At 33.3% G+C, this 19,041-nt stretch overlaps 2 protein-coding genes across 5 annotated transcripts in view; both read right to left on the bottom strand.

The window, feature by feature from the left end:
- TRIO (trio Rho guanine nucleotide exchange factor) overlaps window positions 1–14,610 on the bottom strand; it is a 274,467-nt gene extending 259,857 nt beyond the window's left edge. For both annotated transcript variants that reach the window (XM_074279114.1, XM_074279115.1), the window contains exons 1-3: window positions 14,147–14,610; window positions 12,619–12,741; window positions 3,532–3,723 (exon numbers count right to left, since the gene is read on the bottom strand). In XM_074279114.1, the coding sequence (XP_074135215.1) occupies window positions 3,532–3,723; window positions 12,619–12,741; window positions 14,147–14,434 (603 nt within the window). In that variant the 5' untranslated portion in view covers window positions 14,435–14,610. The remainder of the gene's footprint in view (window positions 1–3,531; window positions 3,724–12,618; window positions 12,742–14,146) is intronic.
- A 163-nt stretch (window positions 14,611–14,773) lies between these two features.
- Window positions 14,774–19,041, bottom strand: part of LOC141549512 (triple functional domain protein-like) — a 226,307-nt gene continuing 222,039 nt past the window's right edge. For all 3 annotated transcript variants that reach the window (XM_074279116.1, XM_074279117.1, XM_074279118.1), the window contains one exon: window positions 14,774–18,389. In XM_074279116.1, the coding sequence (XP_074135217.1) occupies window positions 18,110–18,389 (280 nt within the window). In that variant the 3' untranslated portion in view covers window positions 14,774–18,109. The remainder of the gene's footprint in view (window positions 18,390–19,041) is intronic.

Consider the following 19,041-nt stretch of genomic DNA (forward strand, 5'->3'; position numbering starts at 1 on the left):
AGAGTGGATTTTGTTTTGAGAACTGACAAGCTAAATTTAAGTTCACCAACTCTGTTGACATAAAAAAAAAAAAAACCACTAACAGTTATGTTGAACAATTTTCATTTTATCCCTTTCTCCTCTAATTTTCATTATGTCCTCTTTTTGTGACTTTTGGGGGAGTTTTTGTTTTAATTTTTGAAATTCTATATTCAAGTTGATAAATCTACCTTTTCTTTTATCTTAATACATGCTTTCAGAAAAATAATTTTTTCTTTGAGGATTATTTTGAGCATATCAACCATATCCCCCAAGTTCTATATATGCTGTATTTTTTTTTTATTCTTTTACATACTTATAATTATTTCTATAATTTATTCTTCGACCCATCTTGCAAAATATCTGAATATGCCACCTAAAGGGCACATGATAAATGTTAATAATCTAAAATTTTAACCTATTAACTTGAATACTGCTTGTTTATTCATATGGACTATGAACATAATTTCAAACAAAGTTTACTTATTTTACTATCTGCCTTCCTGGAAATGAAAAAGCACATTGTAGACTTCATTCATTCATAAGACCTTTACACTAAAATGGTCTCTAAAATTCTATTAAGTACCCAAAGAATTATATAGTAGGAAGGAACACAAACAAGCATGTAATACATTTGTTACTCGAAAAATAATCTCTGTATAACATATCTAAGAAATTATCTAGTTTTTTTTCTTAAAGACTTCCAATGAGGGAGATCCCACCAATTTCCCAGGAAACTTATTCCAATTCTATATAGTTGTAATCATTAGGAAGATTTCTCTTATATCAAGTCTAAATTCTTCTCTTGAAGATCTCCAAACACAGTTGCTAATTATGCTTTGTGAGGTTATAAGGGGCAGGTTTAATCTCTCCTTTACAAAATAAACATACAAATATTGGAAATTGTCTATCACAACTTCACTGAGCTTTTTTTTTTTTTTTTTTTGGGGGGGGGGAGGTTCTCCAAACTAAATGTGTCTAATTACTTCAACTAAAATTGCTATCCTCTCAAATCTCTCCAAATTATCAATGTCCTTAGAAGGTTGTGCTCAAAAACAAAACCAATATTTCGCTTGTAGCCTAATAAAGACCAAAATGATACAATAGGACTCTCATTTCTTTATTCCTTGAAGGCTTCTCTTAATGTAATCCAAAATTAGGTTAATTTTTTTCTTTTTTGGCCACCTAATCACCATATGATTTTATATTGATCTTACAGTTTTAAGATCTCAGACAAACTACTACTTAATTATACTTCCATCATCATAATCACATGAACTTTATTTTTACCTCTAATAATTTTGACCTAATATTCTATCCTGTTGATATATTTTTTTGCATAATAAGTATTATTAAAGGCTTATGGTTCTAAAAATAAAAATAGACAAAATTTCCTTGTTCTTGGCAATGAAAGTAAAGGCAATTAAAAAGCAACTCTCTTGGGGGCAGTTAGGTGGTGCAGTGGATAGAGCACCAGTCCTGAAGTCAGGAGGACTTAACTTCTAATCCGGCAATCCGGCATCAGACACTTAATGCTTCCTAGCTGGGTGATCCTGAGCAAGTCATTAATCCCCAATTGCCTCAAAAAAAAAAAAAAAAAAAAAAAAAAAAAGCAAATGTTTTTTCTTGGTTATCAATTGTCACCCCATCCACTCTACTCTTCAGCAAATTAAGTCACAGCACTAATATACAATCCATGTAAATTAAATATATATTTGGCCCCCATTCTAGCTACTTCTTTGCATTGACTGTTCCAGTATTAGTATTCTTTAATCAAGACCCCATAATACTTTTACTATGGATTAACTTATTTATTTTACTGTGTTTTTCTGCATGTGTGTGTATGTATGTGTGTGAAGATTTCTCTTTCCCAAAGCACAAATTAGTGACACATTTTTAGCAAAATATTACTGAGTAAATTTCTATATTATTCCAAAATTGATGTGAACACATATTACACTCTCTAGCTTGTACTTTCCATTATATGAAAACATCCAAATATATACTTTTTTAATTCTAAGGAACTTATGTCACATTTAGAATATTTTCCACTTCTACTGAGCAATTTATTCTGTGTGAATTCCTCAAGTCTACATAGATCATTTTACATTGTGATTGTTCCCATTATTTGTGCCACATTAAGTGACAATTACAATGCAAGAAACTATGTTCTATTCGTTTGTTTCTTCTGCTACTAAGCAGAAATAGCTGCACTAGTTAGGCTAGAGAATCCCCACTCAGAGCTTTTTTCATGCAAGCTGCTATGAGTACATCTGCCCAAAGTAAGTCAAATCTTCTTTCCAGCTTTTTATTTGGACTGTGATAACTGAGATCACTGCTAATTAGTTTCTTGTGCAACATCTATTTTAGTGGCTTCCTGAAACCTTATGCAAACCGAGGCCTTTATCTATTTATACTGACTTCAGCACTCTTTTACAAAGAATAGTCTCAGATTAGATTTGTCTTGGAAGTCAATGGAAGCAATGATGCCTCTTCAAACTCGGCTTTCCCCTTCCTTTTCCCCCAATATTACTTCTGAACAAGAAATCTGAAAATTTCTTCTTAGAAAAGTAAATTAAGCAACTTTACTTCTTATCACATTCATTACTAAGAGCTTCATACTTCTGAGATGACACTTTACATTTGAATGTAATGAGTCAAATTTATCTATTAAAAAGTGCTTGACTTACAATATTCTCCTTTGAGTCAGGGAACATCTCAATAAGGTAGGCATTTAGTGAATCATTATGACCATTTTATAAATAAGAAAAGTGATCTCATAGTTCCTCAGGTAGGAGGAAAGAAAAAACCTTGAACTAAGTATTTCTGATTCCATATAACAAATAGATCCATGTATAAAGTCTGACTTATTCCTTCAGAACATTCATTTATTGCTCCTCATAGCATAGACAAAGGACATGGATAGAAGGGGAGAATCCGTTAAAAAAAAAAAAAAAAAAACTTAAAAAAAATTTAAATCCAGCCCCCCCCACCTAAGAGATTTTCTTTAAACCAAGTATATTTGCAAAAACCCATAAACCACACACAAAAAAGGAAAAAAAACAAAAACAAAAAACAAAAAAACAATTTATGGTCACACTAAAGATATCTAAGACCAAATAAGAAATGAAGCAAACATCTCATTTACAAAGAATGAAAATGAACTTACATTTATGTAGAGATTTAAGTTTAAAAATTATTTCACTTTAATTAATAAACTTCAAAACAACCACATAAAGCAGGCATTATTTTTACTGACCCATTTTACAAAGGAAGTGAATGAGGCTCTGAGAATTTAATTGGTTTATCCAAGGTTACAGATTCACTGAGTAAGTCATGTTCAAGACCTGAACTCAAAGTTTTAGATCTGAATAATTTGTTCTTTACAGTTAATCCCCCCTCCCCAAATTCTCAGCATGATTGTCTCTTACAACAGGATGGCCACCTTGACTTTATATTTTGAGCTCTAATTAGTGTAAAACACGTGTGGTTACAATCTATACATATACTGACCTTTTCAGCCTTCTGGTGAAAGATGGAGGACATGTCCAGTAAGGTGCTTCGTTCATCTAAGGCTGCAGCAAAAGCCTTCCACTCTTGCTCCAGCTGATTGGCAATCTGCTTAATCTGCTGAGAAGCATAATGGCCAGACTCTACCAAGCGATTTGCTACTGACATGATGCGGTTTATGTTTACATACACATTCTACAGAAGGGGGGAAGAATAGAATCCATTAGAATGGGACAAACAAAAATCACTTCTTTCTAAGAAATCCAGATGGCTTCCCCCCAACCCACTCATTCAAGTATCAAATGTATAATAGGAGAATTCACCTGATATACATTCTTTTCTGACTAAATTTTAATAAAATATTGTCATTAATTTCTATATTTAAAACTATAAAATTAAAAATCAGCTGGATTGAAAGTCATAATTGTTAAGTAGACAGCAATCACACACACACATATGTGCACATATAAATATAATATTACTCATTCTTTGGCCTTGAGTACTGAACACCGTCCAGATGGCAAACTCAGTGAGAAGTAGTCCCACAGAGCTGAAGAAACCTGATGTTTCAGATTCTAACGAGAACCCAGAAACTGAAAATCTTTACTTAGCAACCAAAGGCTATTTGTTGTCACACAAGCTCTCCATTCTGGGCAAGCTTAAGAAGCTTCATGGGGACAGGGAGAATGTGTTCTAGAAAGAGAACTCTAATTTCTCCCAAGATACACAACTGAGAAAAGAAACATAAAAAACTCTATTTGTTTTCTAATTCTAAGTCTATTGTTAGAATTTCTGTCTTTGGGTTAAACTAGATTTATTGTCAGAATGTAAGAATGAGGTGGGGAGGGAACAAAACAAATTAAAAAAAAAGAAAGACAAAGGTTTAGGTCAAGGCTTCTTTGGCAGTCTGGTGAAGTTGATGGGCATCTCCTCAGTACAGTATTTTTAGATAGTTACATAATCATAGAAAAAAATATATTGAAATACAATTATCAAATTAAAAAAAAATTCTAGATACTTTTAAGAGTCCAGGTTAAGAACCCCAGATTACAAATATGTATTTTTAAAATTAAGAAAAAAACTTAATATTGATTTTTGCTGATAAAATCATACTTATAAAGCATGGAACACCATAACAATTAAAAATAAAGGTGACCCAAGGACAATGTAGATGAGCTATGATATATTTCCAAAGATAAGTTGCTTACAAGAAGTAAAAAAGATATTCTTCCTTACTAAATGAAGGCAAGTAACTTGAAGCGGTAATTGTGATAGTTACTTTTGTTTTTGTATCCCCAGTACTAGCATCATGCCTTACATACAGTAGGTGCTTAATAAACATTTGATAAATTGAAAATACATCCATCAATATATGATCAAAAAAGTCTAGTCATGTGGTAAGAGGGAAGGAACAGATCCCAGAGATGAGAGAGGAACACATAGAAGAAAGGAATGATAGAAAACTGGGAGATCCTTCAAGAAGGATTCATGAGTGATCATGGATAAATATTACACAGGATAAAGAAGGTTTACAATATTTAAAAGAGAATATCCACATTAGCAGAGATAATAAACATACTCAAATATTTAAATATATTTAATATTTTAATAGTTTCCATATATGAACTAGATAAATATTTAGAAAAGCACTTGGAGCCACTCAATCTATTAATGTCACTAAGCATGACTAAAAAGTAAATAAAATTATGCCACTTGTGAACTAGTTCTACTACCTTTAAAATTCAATAAAGCAAATTTCTAGATGCCTAAGTCTTATAAGTATTTTTTAATGGGGTTTTCTGCTTTGTTTTATTTAGCATACTTTAAGTCAAGATATAATAAAACTGCCATAAACATTACTTTTCTGTCAAAGGTTTTCTAACAGGTGGTTTGCAAAGTACAGAAATATTTCTGAAATCAAGAATGATGTAACGGTTTGGAGCAGCCTGCATCGTGTATTTGCTGGGTCCCATTCATAAGAATTGAAGATATTGATATCTTCCTCTCTTAATTTTATGGGCACTTTAACCATTTGGCATTTAATTTGATCATTTATTATTTCCTATGTATTAATTTCATCTCCTTAGAGGAATGACTTCCTTTAACACCTCTGTTTCTTATTATGTTTCTTAATACCTAGCACAATGAAGGAGACAGGAAAAAACCTCATAAATAATTTCTAGATTGACTCATTCAACTAACATTCATAAAGTATTCACTATGGGTGTAGTGCTGCTATGAGGCAAAAATGATAGACACAAATGAAATTGTTTCCAAAGAGTTTACATTCAATGACTTGATTAAAAAAAATGGGTGGGGTGGGATGCCTTGACTAGCCAGGTGGCACAGTAAATGGTGCACGTAGGCCTAGAGTCAGAAAGTGCTGAATTCAAATTTGACTACAAACAGGTCATAGACTTGTGATAATGGGCAAGTTACAACCTTTGTCTACTTCAGTTTCCTTTTAAAATGGGGATAATAATAACACCTATAGCTGTTGAGAGAATCAAATAAGATAATATTTGTAAAGCTCTTGACATTTTACTGGCACAAAACAAATCTTTTCTTTCTCCTTTACAAACTCTTTTCTATCCTTCTCTTCTTCCCTTTCTTCCTATCTTCTTTCCTTTCTTTCTACCTATCTTTCTTCATTTATTCCTACCTTTTTTCCTTCCTTCTTTTCAATTATGTTTCCTTGTGATATAGAAGTTTTGCCTTTCTATTCTTTAGAATTGAGAGAATAAGGCTTGCTTTCAATAGCTGTTTTGAAAGATTGTGAAATTCCAAGGAAAAGTTGTCTTGATATTTTGCTATTTTGAGAATTTTAGCTGTAAAATATTTATCTAAGACACCACTGAGTTACTTAGGTATTGGGATAGGGAACTAACTACACTGGATTGATTGGAACTTTTTATTTCTTTTAAACACATGGAAGAATGCCAAGGGACTCCAAAAAACAAAAAAGTGTCATATATGTTTGGATCACAGCATAGTCCTATGTCATTCTGAAATTTAAAGCTTGTAAATTTGACTGGTTTGATATTAAGATTCTCCCCTCCCTCCCATGTAGCAATGCAAAGATTTAATGCTGAAAAGGACCATCATACTGTTTTATGTTTGTCATTGAAGCCTCAATGCCTCATAGTATTTAGTACATAATAGGTGTTTAATGCTTATTGAATAACTATCATCTAGTCCTACTCATTTATTTTATAGATGAATAAATTGAACCCCAGTGAAATTAAGTTGTTCATGTTCATTCAGACCATATGTCTTATGAGCAGAAAATGAACCCTATTATAAAATGAGAATTATATGGATTCCGTTTTCATCTTAAAATGAGGAAAGTGGTATCGCCTTCTTCATGTGGAGAAGGGAATGGGTATGGAAAAAAACAAAATTTCTGATTCCTTTTTTAAAGGGAATGTTGGGGTGGGGCAGACAGGCAAACGGATACCTGGGCTAGAGTGGAGCTATTTCTAAACTCATACTATGAGAGACTTCTCTCTCAATCTTTCAATTTAACAGTTTATACTGCTTGTTTTCCTGTGATTTTCTTAAAAAAAAAAAAAAAATTGATTTGCAAGGAAAGATGACGCTTGAGAGATTTTTTTTTTTTTAATTAAGAAAGAACAGAGTATATGATAGATACATTAAATGTACCTCTTTGGATTAGCTACGGTTAAAAAAAAAAAAAAAACTCCTAGAAACATCATGTCCGAGTTAGGATGATAGCAAGATACTTTTCTAAGAAGTAGCTACAAAAACTGAATGTTCCAAAAATCTTATCTCAATTCTCCTTTACTCATTTCTTTGTCTACAAGAGAATAAACACATACTCCAAAGTTGGCCCTAGTGTAGATATTCTAGAGACACTACAAGATAAAATGAACAATAACCTTTCCTAAAGTTCATTCTATTGGCATTCTTTGCTCTCTTAATTTTAAGCCAAGACTAAACCAACCTCCTACAGATACTGGGGACTGAGGCTGGACAAAGTAGAAGCATTTGTCTGTGAGACTTTTTATTCATTTTTATTCATACCAGTTGTTTTTTGTTTTGTTTTTTTAAATTAATATAAATGTAAGTAAGCTGAAAGGAGTGACATTTTGGGAAGCATTAGTTGTTTATTATAAAAGTAAGAAGCCCTACCTTTTTCCTTCAAGGATTATATTTACACAGATATTTAGATGGTATACCTTTCTTCTCAAGCATTTCAGGAAATGTATTCTTTCAGACAAAGCTCATAAAATACAAATACATAGAGAATAATTACAGTTCATAACATTTTTGGAGAATCACTATTTTAATATCCTGGGATTATATGCATCTACATAATGGAAAGATTTGAATTCTTGATAATACACATGTATTTATAATTTGTGTGAACAGAATATGTAGGCCATATTTCTTTACTTTGTTCTCTCCAATTTAAGCTTCATTCCCTATTTAATAAATACTTCTTATATCATTTGCCAAGATTATTTAATACTTTAGTGAGATGCTTATGAAAATAACTAATAATACTAGGAGTTTTTTGTTTGTTTTTGCACAATGCAGAGATTGTAGTACATAAAAATTTGCCACTGCCAAGTCACATAGGTATCCTAATCATGATAGGATCAAATTAACTCTATAGATGTTATACTGAGACACAGGCAAAGAGAGAAAAGAGCTATTCTTGGTTCTTATTAATATTCTATAAATTATTAACTTTTTTAAAGTTCAAAAGTAACAATAAGTGCTTAACTGGCAAAAGACAACAAATAAAATAATGACATATCAGTAGTTCAATACTGTACTCCCTACAGTTTCCATATGTTCTAGCCATAATGAGGCACTATCTAGTTCTGATTTCTATAAATATTAATAAAGTTCTTAAATGACTCAGAACAAGTCTTTTATGATTCAGAGAGATGGTCATACTTATTCATTTTCTCTTTCCCTAATTTCAATGAAAGATAATACTCAACAAAATAGGATTACATCACTTCTTAGCTCTAAAATCTTCACTAGCTCCTTAATTCCTATAGGATAAATTCATAGAAATTTACAGCCCATAAACAATACATGTGATATATAACACAGTAGTATAAACTCAAATAGAAACAGGGGCCACCAAACAATACATAAAGATACCTATGGCCCATATATTGAGTTGGAAAAACACATATTAATAAAATATACATTCTATTGTAGTTTGATTTATTTTGTTAAATATTTCCCTGCATGTGTGACACTTCTGATTTATTGAACAAAGTCTTAAGTCAGGAAACCTAGATTCAAATTCTACCTCAAACTGTAGACAAATCACTTTTCAAAAATCTCCATCTCATCATCTATAAAATGGGGAAAGAAGAACAAAAGAAAACAGAGTGATTCTAAGCCCAGGCTTATTGAATGATTCTCCTGGAAGAATTGGAGGGAAAAAAAGGAAGGGAAAAAAATTCTATTATTTTTACTATACTGCCATACAATCCTTGAAAAGAGTAAACTGTTAAAGAAAAGCATGACACTTCTGCATTTTCTTTCTTTCAATCCAATGGTGTTCTTCAATAATATTGAAAATAGATATGGTCAAGTGAAGAACTGATGGAAAGAGGCCTCAGAGACCTGAAGACAGATCAAATAAGCTGAAGAGGGTAGCAAGATTAATGCACAAATTTATGGTAGCTAGAAGTTATGACAAGATGATAAGCAGCCATAGACTAGCTGTCAGCTCAACACGTCTTGCCTTGGGCAGAATTTCTGGAAAACCTCAGACAAAGAGAGAAACCCATCCATGCAGATGTTATTAGGAAAAAAACAAAACAAAACAAAACAAAACAAAACAAAAACCCAGAAAGAGACAGGAAGAGCCATTTTCTTCCAGGACTAGAAGTTTAAACATGTTGCCAGAGCATCTGGATTGTGGGGCTCAATACTGGAACATCATACCATGTAATGATAGAACAGGGACAAGTCTAATTTTTTTCTGACCAAAAGAGTTCCCATTGAGATAACTCAGATATGAAGACTGGGACTTACCAAAAGGGCAAATCACAGCCTCCTATGATTCTCTGGGAAGGGCTGGAGTAGTAAGGCTCAGTCTGTAAGTCCCAGAACAGCAGACACTGAGGGAATGGACTGCTCTGAATCACAAGGGCCTACTACACAGCCTAATCCCATTGGCACTGGTAGAGATTACTGATTGTCATGGCAAAACCTGGATACTCCGAGACAAACATTCTAAATATAACAATATTGCAGGCATCCTCTAACTAATTTTAATTATTTACTAGTAAATAATGAATGTTGGTTAAATTAAATCCCTAGAAAGAAGAGAGACCAGACAGGATAGATATTTAATCAATCAAATGAGCAGGTAACTTTCAGAATGTGGATCCAGAATGGACCCAATTCTTTTTGCAAGAGTTCTCTTCTGGACTATTAGAGACTAATCTACCTTCAGTTCCATTGCTCAGTCCTATGGAGTGTGTGCCCAAATGGTGTTTTTCCTAAGATGAGATGTCCCTTTGCCTTTTATAGGGCAGTCTGCCAAACCAATGATATTTTCTTATTATAAAAAGGATTCATGAAATCTATGAAGAGTGGTCATTGTATTTAGGGGAGAAAAAAACATATTAATCCTTGTCTTATTTACTCCTTTCATCTACACTCAAGTCTTTGCCCCTACCCCACAAAACCTACCCTATTTTTGAAAAAAGAAGGTCTTCAATCTTTAATAGACATTAGCTGTTATACCTTTGAAAACACAATGATCAAGCATGAGTCTAACTTTTCAAACTCCTAGGCAATTCTTACAAAGACCTCTGTGAATAAATATTTATAGGTAGCTTAAGTCAGTCACAGGTAACATATTTTATAGCAAAAGAAACATCAGAACTTGAAGGAACTTTACACTCAGAACTTGTCTCATATTAAAAAAGAAAGCAAAATAAAGAAAGCAAATATTCTTTGCCTTTGGAAAGTAAGATAATAGGTTTAGAGGTGAAATGATCTTAGAGATCAATTAGTACCATCCTGTCATTTTATAGATTAATCATTTGCCTAAAGTCAAATAAGTATTAAGGGACAAAGTAGGAATCTGAATCTAGGTCCTTAGACTTTAAATTCAATGTTGATTGCACTGCCTTCTCACACAAAACTATCTATCTTGGGGCTTTTGCATTGGCTTTATCTCATACCTACAATGCATTTTTCCTCATCTCCATCTCTTGGAATTCTTCAGTTCTTTAATACATTGCTCAAGTACCACCAACTTTATGAAGTCTTTCCTGATCTTCATTCACCCTCCTCCCGAAAATATTTTGTATTTATTTTGCACATATACAGTAGATACATATATTTATAAGCCTTTACACTATTAGACTATCAGGCCCTCGAAAAGGCAGGATTTGTTCTCCTTTCATCCTTATATTCCAGAGCTTAATATATATGGCAATGCCTGCCCATATTTTTGTGATTTTTCTTCTCTCTTGCATTTTTTTTCCCCCAAAAGAAATCTGAACAGACAATTCTAGTCCTCTCCTTCATTTTGAATGTAAAATTAAGAGATGACGACGGCCAGCTGGCATTTATAACACAACTTCTGCTATTTTAGCAAATCTTTTATTCTATCCAAACTCTAGTCATTTTAGCCAACAAAAATTTAACTGGGAAATTACCTTTAGTTTATATCTTCATGTTACTTCAATTCCCTACTTCAATTCAGAAACTGAAGACTGGTTTCAATGTGGTTAATCTCTCCACCATAGAAGAAAATTCTCTACCATCAAATAAGTTCTTGTTAGAATTACTCCTAAGAAATATCTAGTAGTCCTTAACTTTCAATGAAAAGTTCTAGTAGCTTAGGTCTTCCTAGAAATGACCACATTCTCTTTCAAAAATAATTTTAAGTTTAGTCTACCTACTTGTAGGATTATTTATGAAAAGCTATTCATGTTTTTTTTGTGATTCCCACAATGTGATATTCATACAAAGATTCCTCAGGTTCAAGATATCTATCTTGTGGATCAGGTGAATATTGCTGATGTTAGATGAATTTTTGGATAATAGTTTAACCTAGACCTTTACTCTATGAATGATTCCACAACAGTCAACCCACTAAACCAGTGGTCCTCAAACTTTTTAAATAGGGGGCCAGTTCACTGTCTCTCAGACTGTGGGAGGGCCGGACTATAGTTAAAAACAAAAACTCACACTGTCTCCGCACCTCAGCCCATTTGCCATAACCTTGCGGGCCCCATAAATGTCCTCAGCGGGCCGCATCTGGCCGGCAGGGCCGTAGTTTGAGAACTCCTACACTAAACTAATTAATTGCTCTAATTCAGCAGTTTTTAACCTGAAGGTCCATAATTTTTTTTCTTTTTTAAAAATAATTTGAAAATTATATCTTATATAATTGGTGTCCTTTGTATTCCTAAATATTTTATTGTATTCATTTAAAAACATTCTGAGAAGGTGTACAGAAGCTTTGTCTGGAGACAAAGATCTGGCTCACTCCAGTCCCAGGATGACTCATTGTCACCTCTGAGACCCACAAAAATCATTGTAACAAGGCTGCATCACTGAACTCCACATCTAGAGAGCTCAGATAGTTCAAAATATTGATTAAAAACCTGGAATGGAATTCCTCAGTGCAGACCTAAATGAATTCATATTTTCAGGAGTGACCATGATTTTGGATCTGAATGACACCACAATGTCTTGGCTCTCATTTCAATCGTATCTGCCAAGTATATAATACGTTATATTATTCTCTTTCTTCTTTGGAGATCATTATGATGCTTTGCTGCAGATTCCTGTGTGTTTTCAGGATAGCTTGAAAGCATGGCTTAAGAAATAAGCATTCTGGATTAGAAAAATCTTCAGTTTTAATTTTTATCAGTTTACTATTTTTTCCTTAGCTATTCTACTTTTTTTTAATCTTAAAAGAGCTACTTAGTTAAATTGGAAGTGTAGAGAAACAAGTGACATTTAGGGAAAAGCTGCTACATTCAAAAAGGCCGTTCCTCCTGAAAACTCAATTTCTTACAGTTCCAGGATGCCATCACACTCAAAATACAAAGCTATCTCAGAATATCTTACCATACAATTCATGGCAAAGTGATTGTGCTGCGTCTGAAGTTCCATAGCATGTGGATGACTTGTTCCAATCTCAGTGTAGCTGTTTAAGAACAGGCCTTTGTTGTGTGTGATCCAGTCAAACATCTACCAGAAAAAAAAAAAAAAAAAAAATCAACACACAACTCAAGATCACTTTGCAAAACATAATGGCATTATATTCAGTTAAAATGGCATCAAGCTAACATGTGATAAGGCTAGGTCTAGAACCCAGAGCAAACTCAGTTCAATATTCTTTCCACTAAACTTTTTTTACTCAGTTTTACCACATTATTCCTGAGATAAAGAACCCAATAGTAAAAATAAAATAAAATAAAATAATTTCTAGTTTTTGAATGGATTTCAGTGTATGGCTAAGTTTTTTAAATTAGGCTCTTCTTTACAAGAGGAATTTTGGAAACAAAGATGATAGCTTTCATGAGAGTTCCATACAGACAATCCTGAGAAAAACTTGTCAATTGCAAAGGAAGGATCATTATGCTCAAGGGACCAGTTATGGGGACTGGGAAATGGATATCTATCAACAGCTGGCCAGACTTAAACCACAGTGCCAGAGTTGCATATCTGTTTTCTCCATAAGCAGAGGAGGAAGACACTCCTTAAAAAACAAAAACAAAAAACACAAAAGTGATAACACATATTAAATATTTTCAAAACATTACCGTATATTATGTGATCTACATCACTTACAAATAATTGTTTTGTTTCAAAGATGTAGATCTTATTTTTCTCCAGACTACAAAATATCCTTTCATCCATGAAGAAATTTAATGAACACAAATTAAGAGTTGACTAACTCACCCCATGTTTGGGGCTCACAACACATTTCTATAAATAAATGCTCTATTTTCACATATCATTGCAGTTGAATTAGCAAGTAAATGCCTAGGGTTGACTTTCACACAACCGTTCTGTCTAAAATACAAGAATAAACCATGACACTGTGGGTACTTACTTTCTATATTACCCAGACAATCATTTTAACAGGTTTATTAATTCCACTAACAGTGTCCCTCTGCTAGAAAACTTAATATTCTATCACCACTTATAAGGATATCAGTCATTAACTGTAAACACATTTAATTGCTTTCAGTAATCCATTCTTTTTTTTTTTCCTTTCTGAGCCTGGGGTTCAGTGATTTGCCCAGGGTCACACAGCTAGGACATGTTAAGTGTCTGAGACCAGATTTGAACTGGGGTCCTCCTAAATTCAAGGCTGGTGCTCTATCCATCCTAGTCGAGATGGTACTCAAAGACCAAATGGTCAGTACCTATTCAATCAAGATTTCCGAGGCATAAAAATGTAGTTAAATGAAACTCACCAAATAGGAACTTACTGGATTTTTAATAGAACTAGTACAGATTAGCATTTCCTAGTTTTTGTCTTGTTTCTCATTTCACTAAAGCAATAAACTCAATCCTGGTCATGAGAAATCAGGGCACTGTTCCCTCACTCCCTCCATCTCACATTCTTTGGATTTCTCTCTTTTACCTTTTCAGCATCCTGTTCAAACAGCCTCAGCTGAAAACACTGGTCCAGTTTTAGCTTCCTCACATGCCACATCTGATGCAGATGCTGCCGTGTAGAGTGCAGTCTATCCAACATGGTGGACACTTTGGGCAAGAGATTCTGCAAGTCTGCATTCCCTGACCCAGAGTTCTTTTTGGGAAAGCTATCACTGCTTTGTATCCGCTGAAGTAGTTTCTGTCCCTCCAAATCCAAGTCCTCTATGGGGGCTTTAATCACTTTCTTCTTCAACTGAGAATGTTCCTCAATCATATTGCGAGCCCCCTCCAAATCCTGAGGCAGCTCCTTCTTTGCCTAGGATGTCCTGAAGTTCCTCCAGCCTAGAGAGCATGTGGGTTGCATTGCTAATGTAGTCTTCAAAAGCCACTCTGATTTCTATCCATTCTTCATGATTATATTCCAGGCAGCCGTCAAATTCAGGTGTTAGCTGAGAAGGATCAACTACTTTGGTGAGGCCTTCTAAAGAGACATATTTGTCTTTATTAAAAAAAAAAAGAAAGAAAGAAAGAAAGAAAGAAAAAAGAAAAAAGAAAAAAGCATAGATGAGAAAATTAAGGAATTCACATTTCTGTATTTATAATTTCAGGCTATTTTTGTTGCTCTGTCATGTATTTTAAAACTTAAGGAAAGTAATTTATTTACAAGGGTAAAAGAAAAGAAAATAATCTTGTTTCCTTTCCCATAAAAATAAAAGCAGCATGGTCAGCAAGAGGGTGAATTCATAAAAGCATCACATAAATGTTGAGAGAGAACATTCCTTTTGTGGAACCTGACATATTTTGATTGGAGCCAGATTAGAAATCAATTAGTTTCTTTCTGAGAAATACTGACACTAACTGATTGGAGGCTATTTATGACATGAGTTCCCAAAATGTAAGCATAAGGCAGAAGCAATAGAATTTCACTTTCACTAGTTTCTTTTTTTATATGTTAAAATACATATTAAGTCCAATATGTGTAAATATATTTATACAATTCTCTTGTTGCAAAAGGGAAAGCAGATCAAAAAGGAAAGAAAATGAATAATAAAACAAAATTCAAGTGAACAACTTCAAAAAAGAGTCACAAGTTTCTTGGCCTTCAGTTTCCCTCTTCTATAAACTATGCCATTACAATCATCTCTCTCTCTACTGAAAACTCTGGTAATTACAGTGGGAAAAACGTAAAGAAATCTGGTTCTAGAGAAAATGGTTAGAGAACCTAACACTTATGAATTGTAGGAATGAGGGCAAAGTTACAATGTCATTGGGACTCAGTTTCTTCATTTGTAATATGAGAAAGCTGTAATAAATGGCCTTTGAGGTTCCCTGCATTGAATATTCTATTAAAAACAAAAACAAAAACAAAAACAAAAACAAAAACAAAAACACCCTCTGATTTCAGACTTTTCTAAAGTTATTTCTGGCCTATGAACTAACATTTCTCTACTACAGCGTAGGCTGAATGGCTTTTTCCAAACAAACTTCAGTTTGTCTGCTCCCAAATCTTTTATCATGTACAGGAAGACAATTATATAACCTATTGACACTATCAAAAATAATTTAACTAAGGGACAGAAATGATTAGCTTAACACATTACCCAATTCACATTATACACTATGTAAATGTTTATTTCTTTTCCCTTCTCCTTTTACAATAGTAAAAATACAAGGAAAGCTAATAATCTGCTTCCCTTTTTAAAAACTGAATACTAGAAGGTAGCATGGTGCATAGGAAAAATGTTGATATGGGGGACTAAAGATATAGTGTGCAATTGATTCAGCTACCTAATGTTAGAATGACTTTGAATAGATTACTTTATTCTCATTGAATCTCTTCAATTGTAAAATGAGGGGAGTTGGCCTAAATGATCTCCAAGAGCCTTTTCTTTTCTAAATCTATGTACTTAATAGCCATATGTTTTAATAATTTGTACTATATTCTGACTTGAGGAAAATTTGAAAAGTTTTAGTCAATTGTTACTCAAGCAAGAAATAAATTTATAATCTTCATCTGGCTAATTGTAAAAAAAAAAAGGATTAATCTTTTCTGCTTTACAGAGGAGGTGTCATAGAGAAAAGAAAAGGAAAAAAGCAGACAAACCAGAAAATGAAACTAGTTTACTCATATAAACTACCTTACTTGATGATATAAATTAGCTTATATAAATAAACTAGGAAAGTATACTAGCATATTCCTATATACTAATTGTATATAAAAATAGGTTTGAGTTAAAGTCATCCTGGTGCGAGTTCTTGATTCTGCTTCTGACTCCAAATGCTCAGTAAAGAATACTTAGCATCAGTTTTCAAATTAAAGCTCAGCACTAGACAAGACCAGATATTGAGGTTTTCTAACTAAACTAGCATTTGTGCCTGTAAGGTTGCTGCAGGTCAAGTCTCACCCCTAGGGAGCCAGATTCATTTACACTGACTTAATAACTTCCTGAAGGTAAAATCCTGGAGGCAATCACCTGCACAATCCCTATCAGAGAGAAGAGACAATATATACAGTGATGGAAAAACTGGTGAAAGAGATTTCAAAAATCCAGAGAGAAACTCAGTAGAATGCTCCCACGTTTTATGTGAATTACATTGCCAAATCACCATTTTCCCTTTTCTGTGGGAAACTAAAGCAATACATATAGCAAAATGCACCTTTTTTTTGTGGTGTCTAAACTTTTTTGTGAGAAATATTTCTTGGGGGCAGCTAGGTGGCGCAGTGGATAGAGCACCAGCTTTGAATTCAGGAGGACCTGAGTTCAAATCTGGTCTCAGACACTTAACACTTCCTAGCTGTGTGACCCTGGGCAAGTCACTTAACCCTAGCCTCAAGAAAAAAAAAGAGAGAGAGAGAAATACTTCATTAAAATCTAACAAAATGTCATTCAATGATAATTCCTTCTTAGAATGATAAGAATTATATACCACATGCAACATGGAAGCATAAAATTGACTAATTTCATTTTTCTTCCATCTAAGCTGGTGAAGCTAAATTTCCTAGTCCCATACTGACTCTATAATTTAATTACAGGATAAAGGATCAATATAAAAGCAAAATGGGGAGATGGGGGAAGAGTGGGGCAGAGAGACACAAGAAGTTATACGTAACTCTCATATTGGACATAACTTTGGGCTAAAACTGTCCAAATCTATCATGAAAAAATAAAATTTATAAAAGCAATAAAATTATTTTTAAAACATTCACAGAATAATAGAATTCCTTATTCCCATTATCTCCTCATTAAACAACTTCAGAGGATATTAGTAACTAATAGAAGTGAAATGGTGAAAATGGAGTAGGGGAAAAAAATGGCCCATTTAGGACTAGTACTTAGGACTGTTTAAGAAGCTAGCAATTAAGTCAGCTAGGATTATGTCACTTTTAAGTAGATGCCACTAACTGGCCTTCAATTCAGCCTATATATCATTAAAGAAACACTTTCTTCTCTACTCTCTCTCCAACCCCATGACCACTACTTTTTTATGTGTGTGAAAAGGACTCCTAATTAAAAAAACTAAACATGCTAAACCACTCTTTTCCCTACCATTCATTTGGGATGAGTCTTGGGAACTGCAAGGGATACTGCATTCTTTTTTCATTTTTGACCACTAGGATAGTAGAATCCCTGTGTTCCTCTTTGGTTTTCCATCATCTCTAAAGGAATAACTTGAGTCATCTTTTTATCCCAAATATAGCTAATATATTATTTTTGTGAAGTGCAAAATTTCCATTAAATTAATTAAAAGGCAAAAGGCTTTTTTTCTAATAAGAATTTCATATTATTTGATTCACAGAATGGTCCTTCTATAATTGAGCTCCACCCCATATCTCATTCACTCGTCTCAATCTTCCATTCACTGTTAAGCAATTTCTAAGGATACATCCTCATATGTACATTAGGGATAAATACCTACAAGTTTAATGACAATATTAAAAAAAAATAATCTATTCTCTGACTAAATAATGAAAAAGGGTCATTATGTAATTAACTATGGCCATCAATTTGGCCAGCCTTGCTACAATAGAAATTACCTCAAATTCAAATTTAGAACTGCCAAAGTTAGTCCTCTGTTTCTGCCAGAAGTTGTCTGGCTTGATTATCAGTGCAACATGAATACAACAAGGAAAGGACTCTTGCAAAATCTTCAGTAGAGGCTTAATAGAATCCCATTTGGATCCACGCATATCCACAATAACTGTGAATCCACGTTTACAGACTTCTTCGCTGTGGAAAAAGGAAATAATAAAAAAATAAATACATACATACAGAAGAGGTAAACTAAATAATTATATGTCACACTGGTAACTTCATATATAACTACATTGATTTTTAACTATTCAAGAAATACTCATTTAGTTTGCTAATAATGTATTCTATACTTCAGTGCAATAAAAAAATCAGGAGAACCAAGAGAAAATAAGAAAGAAAAGGTTTGGAATGAAAGTTTATACATGTGTGTGTGAGAACATGCAAAACATGAATATTTTATTATAGATGCCCAAACTGGAGGGGGAGGGGAAGAAGGAAGGAAAAAATGACTGCTTTTTGATATGAAATCAAATCAAAACCAACTGTCCTATGTCCAAACAGATCATCAACTAATTAGGAAAAAAGGTAAAGTTATACATCAGGAGAAAAATAACAATGAGATAATACTATATAGAATAGTTTAAATATAACTTATTTAAATGATCTATTGATGTTTCTTTCCCCCTCCCAACAAATAGGGGAATGAAAACCCCAAACCCAAAGATGATGCCTTGACCATCACCAAGTTCATGGATTCATATAAAAGATTTTTTTATTCTTGGCATATCAAAATGTTGGTTGATTAAGTTGTTAATAAAAATTCAATTAATTAAAAACAAATGATGGA

This window comes from Sminthopsis crassicaudata, chromosome 1 (genome assembly GCF_048593235.1).
Source record: "Sminthopsis crassicaudata isolate SCR6 chromosome 1, ASM4859323v1, whole genome shotgun sequence".
NCBI classification, from domain to species: domain Eukaryota; kingdom Metazoa; phylum Chordata; class Mammalia; order Dasyuromorphia; family Dasyuridae; genus Sminthopsis; species Sminthopsis crassicaudata.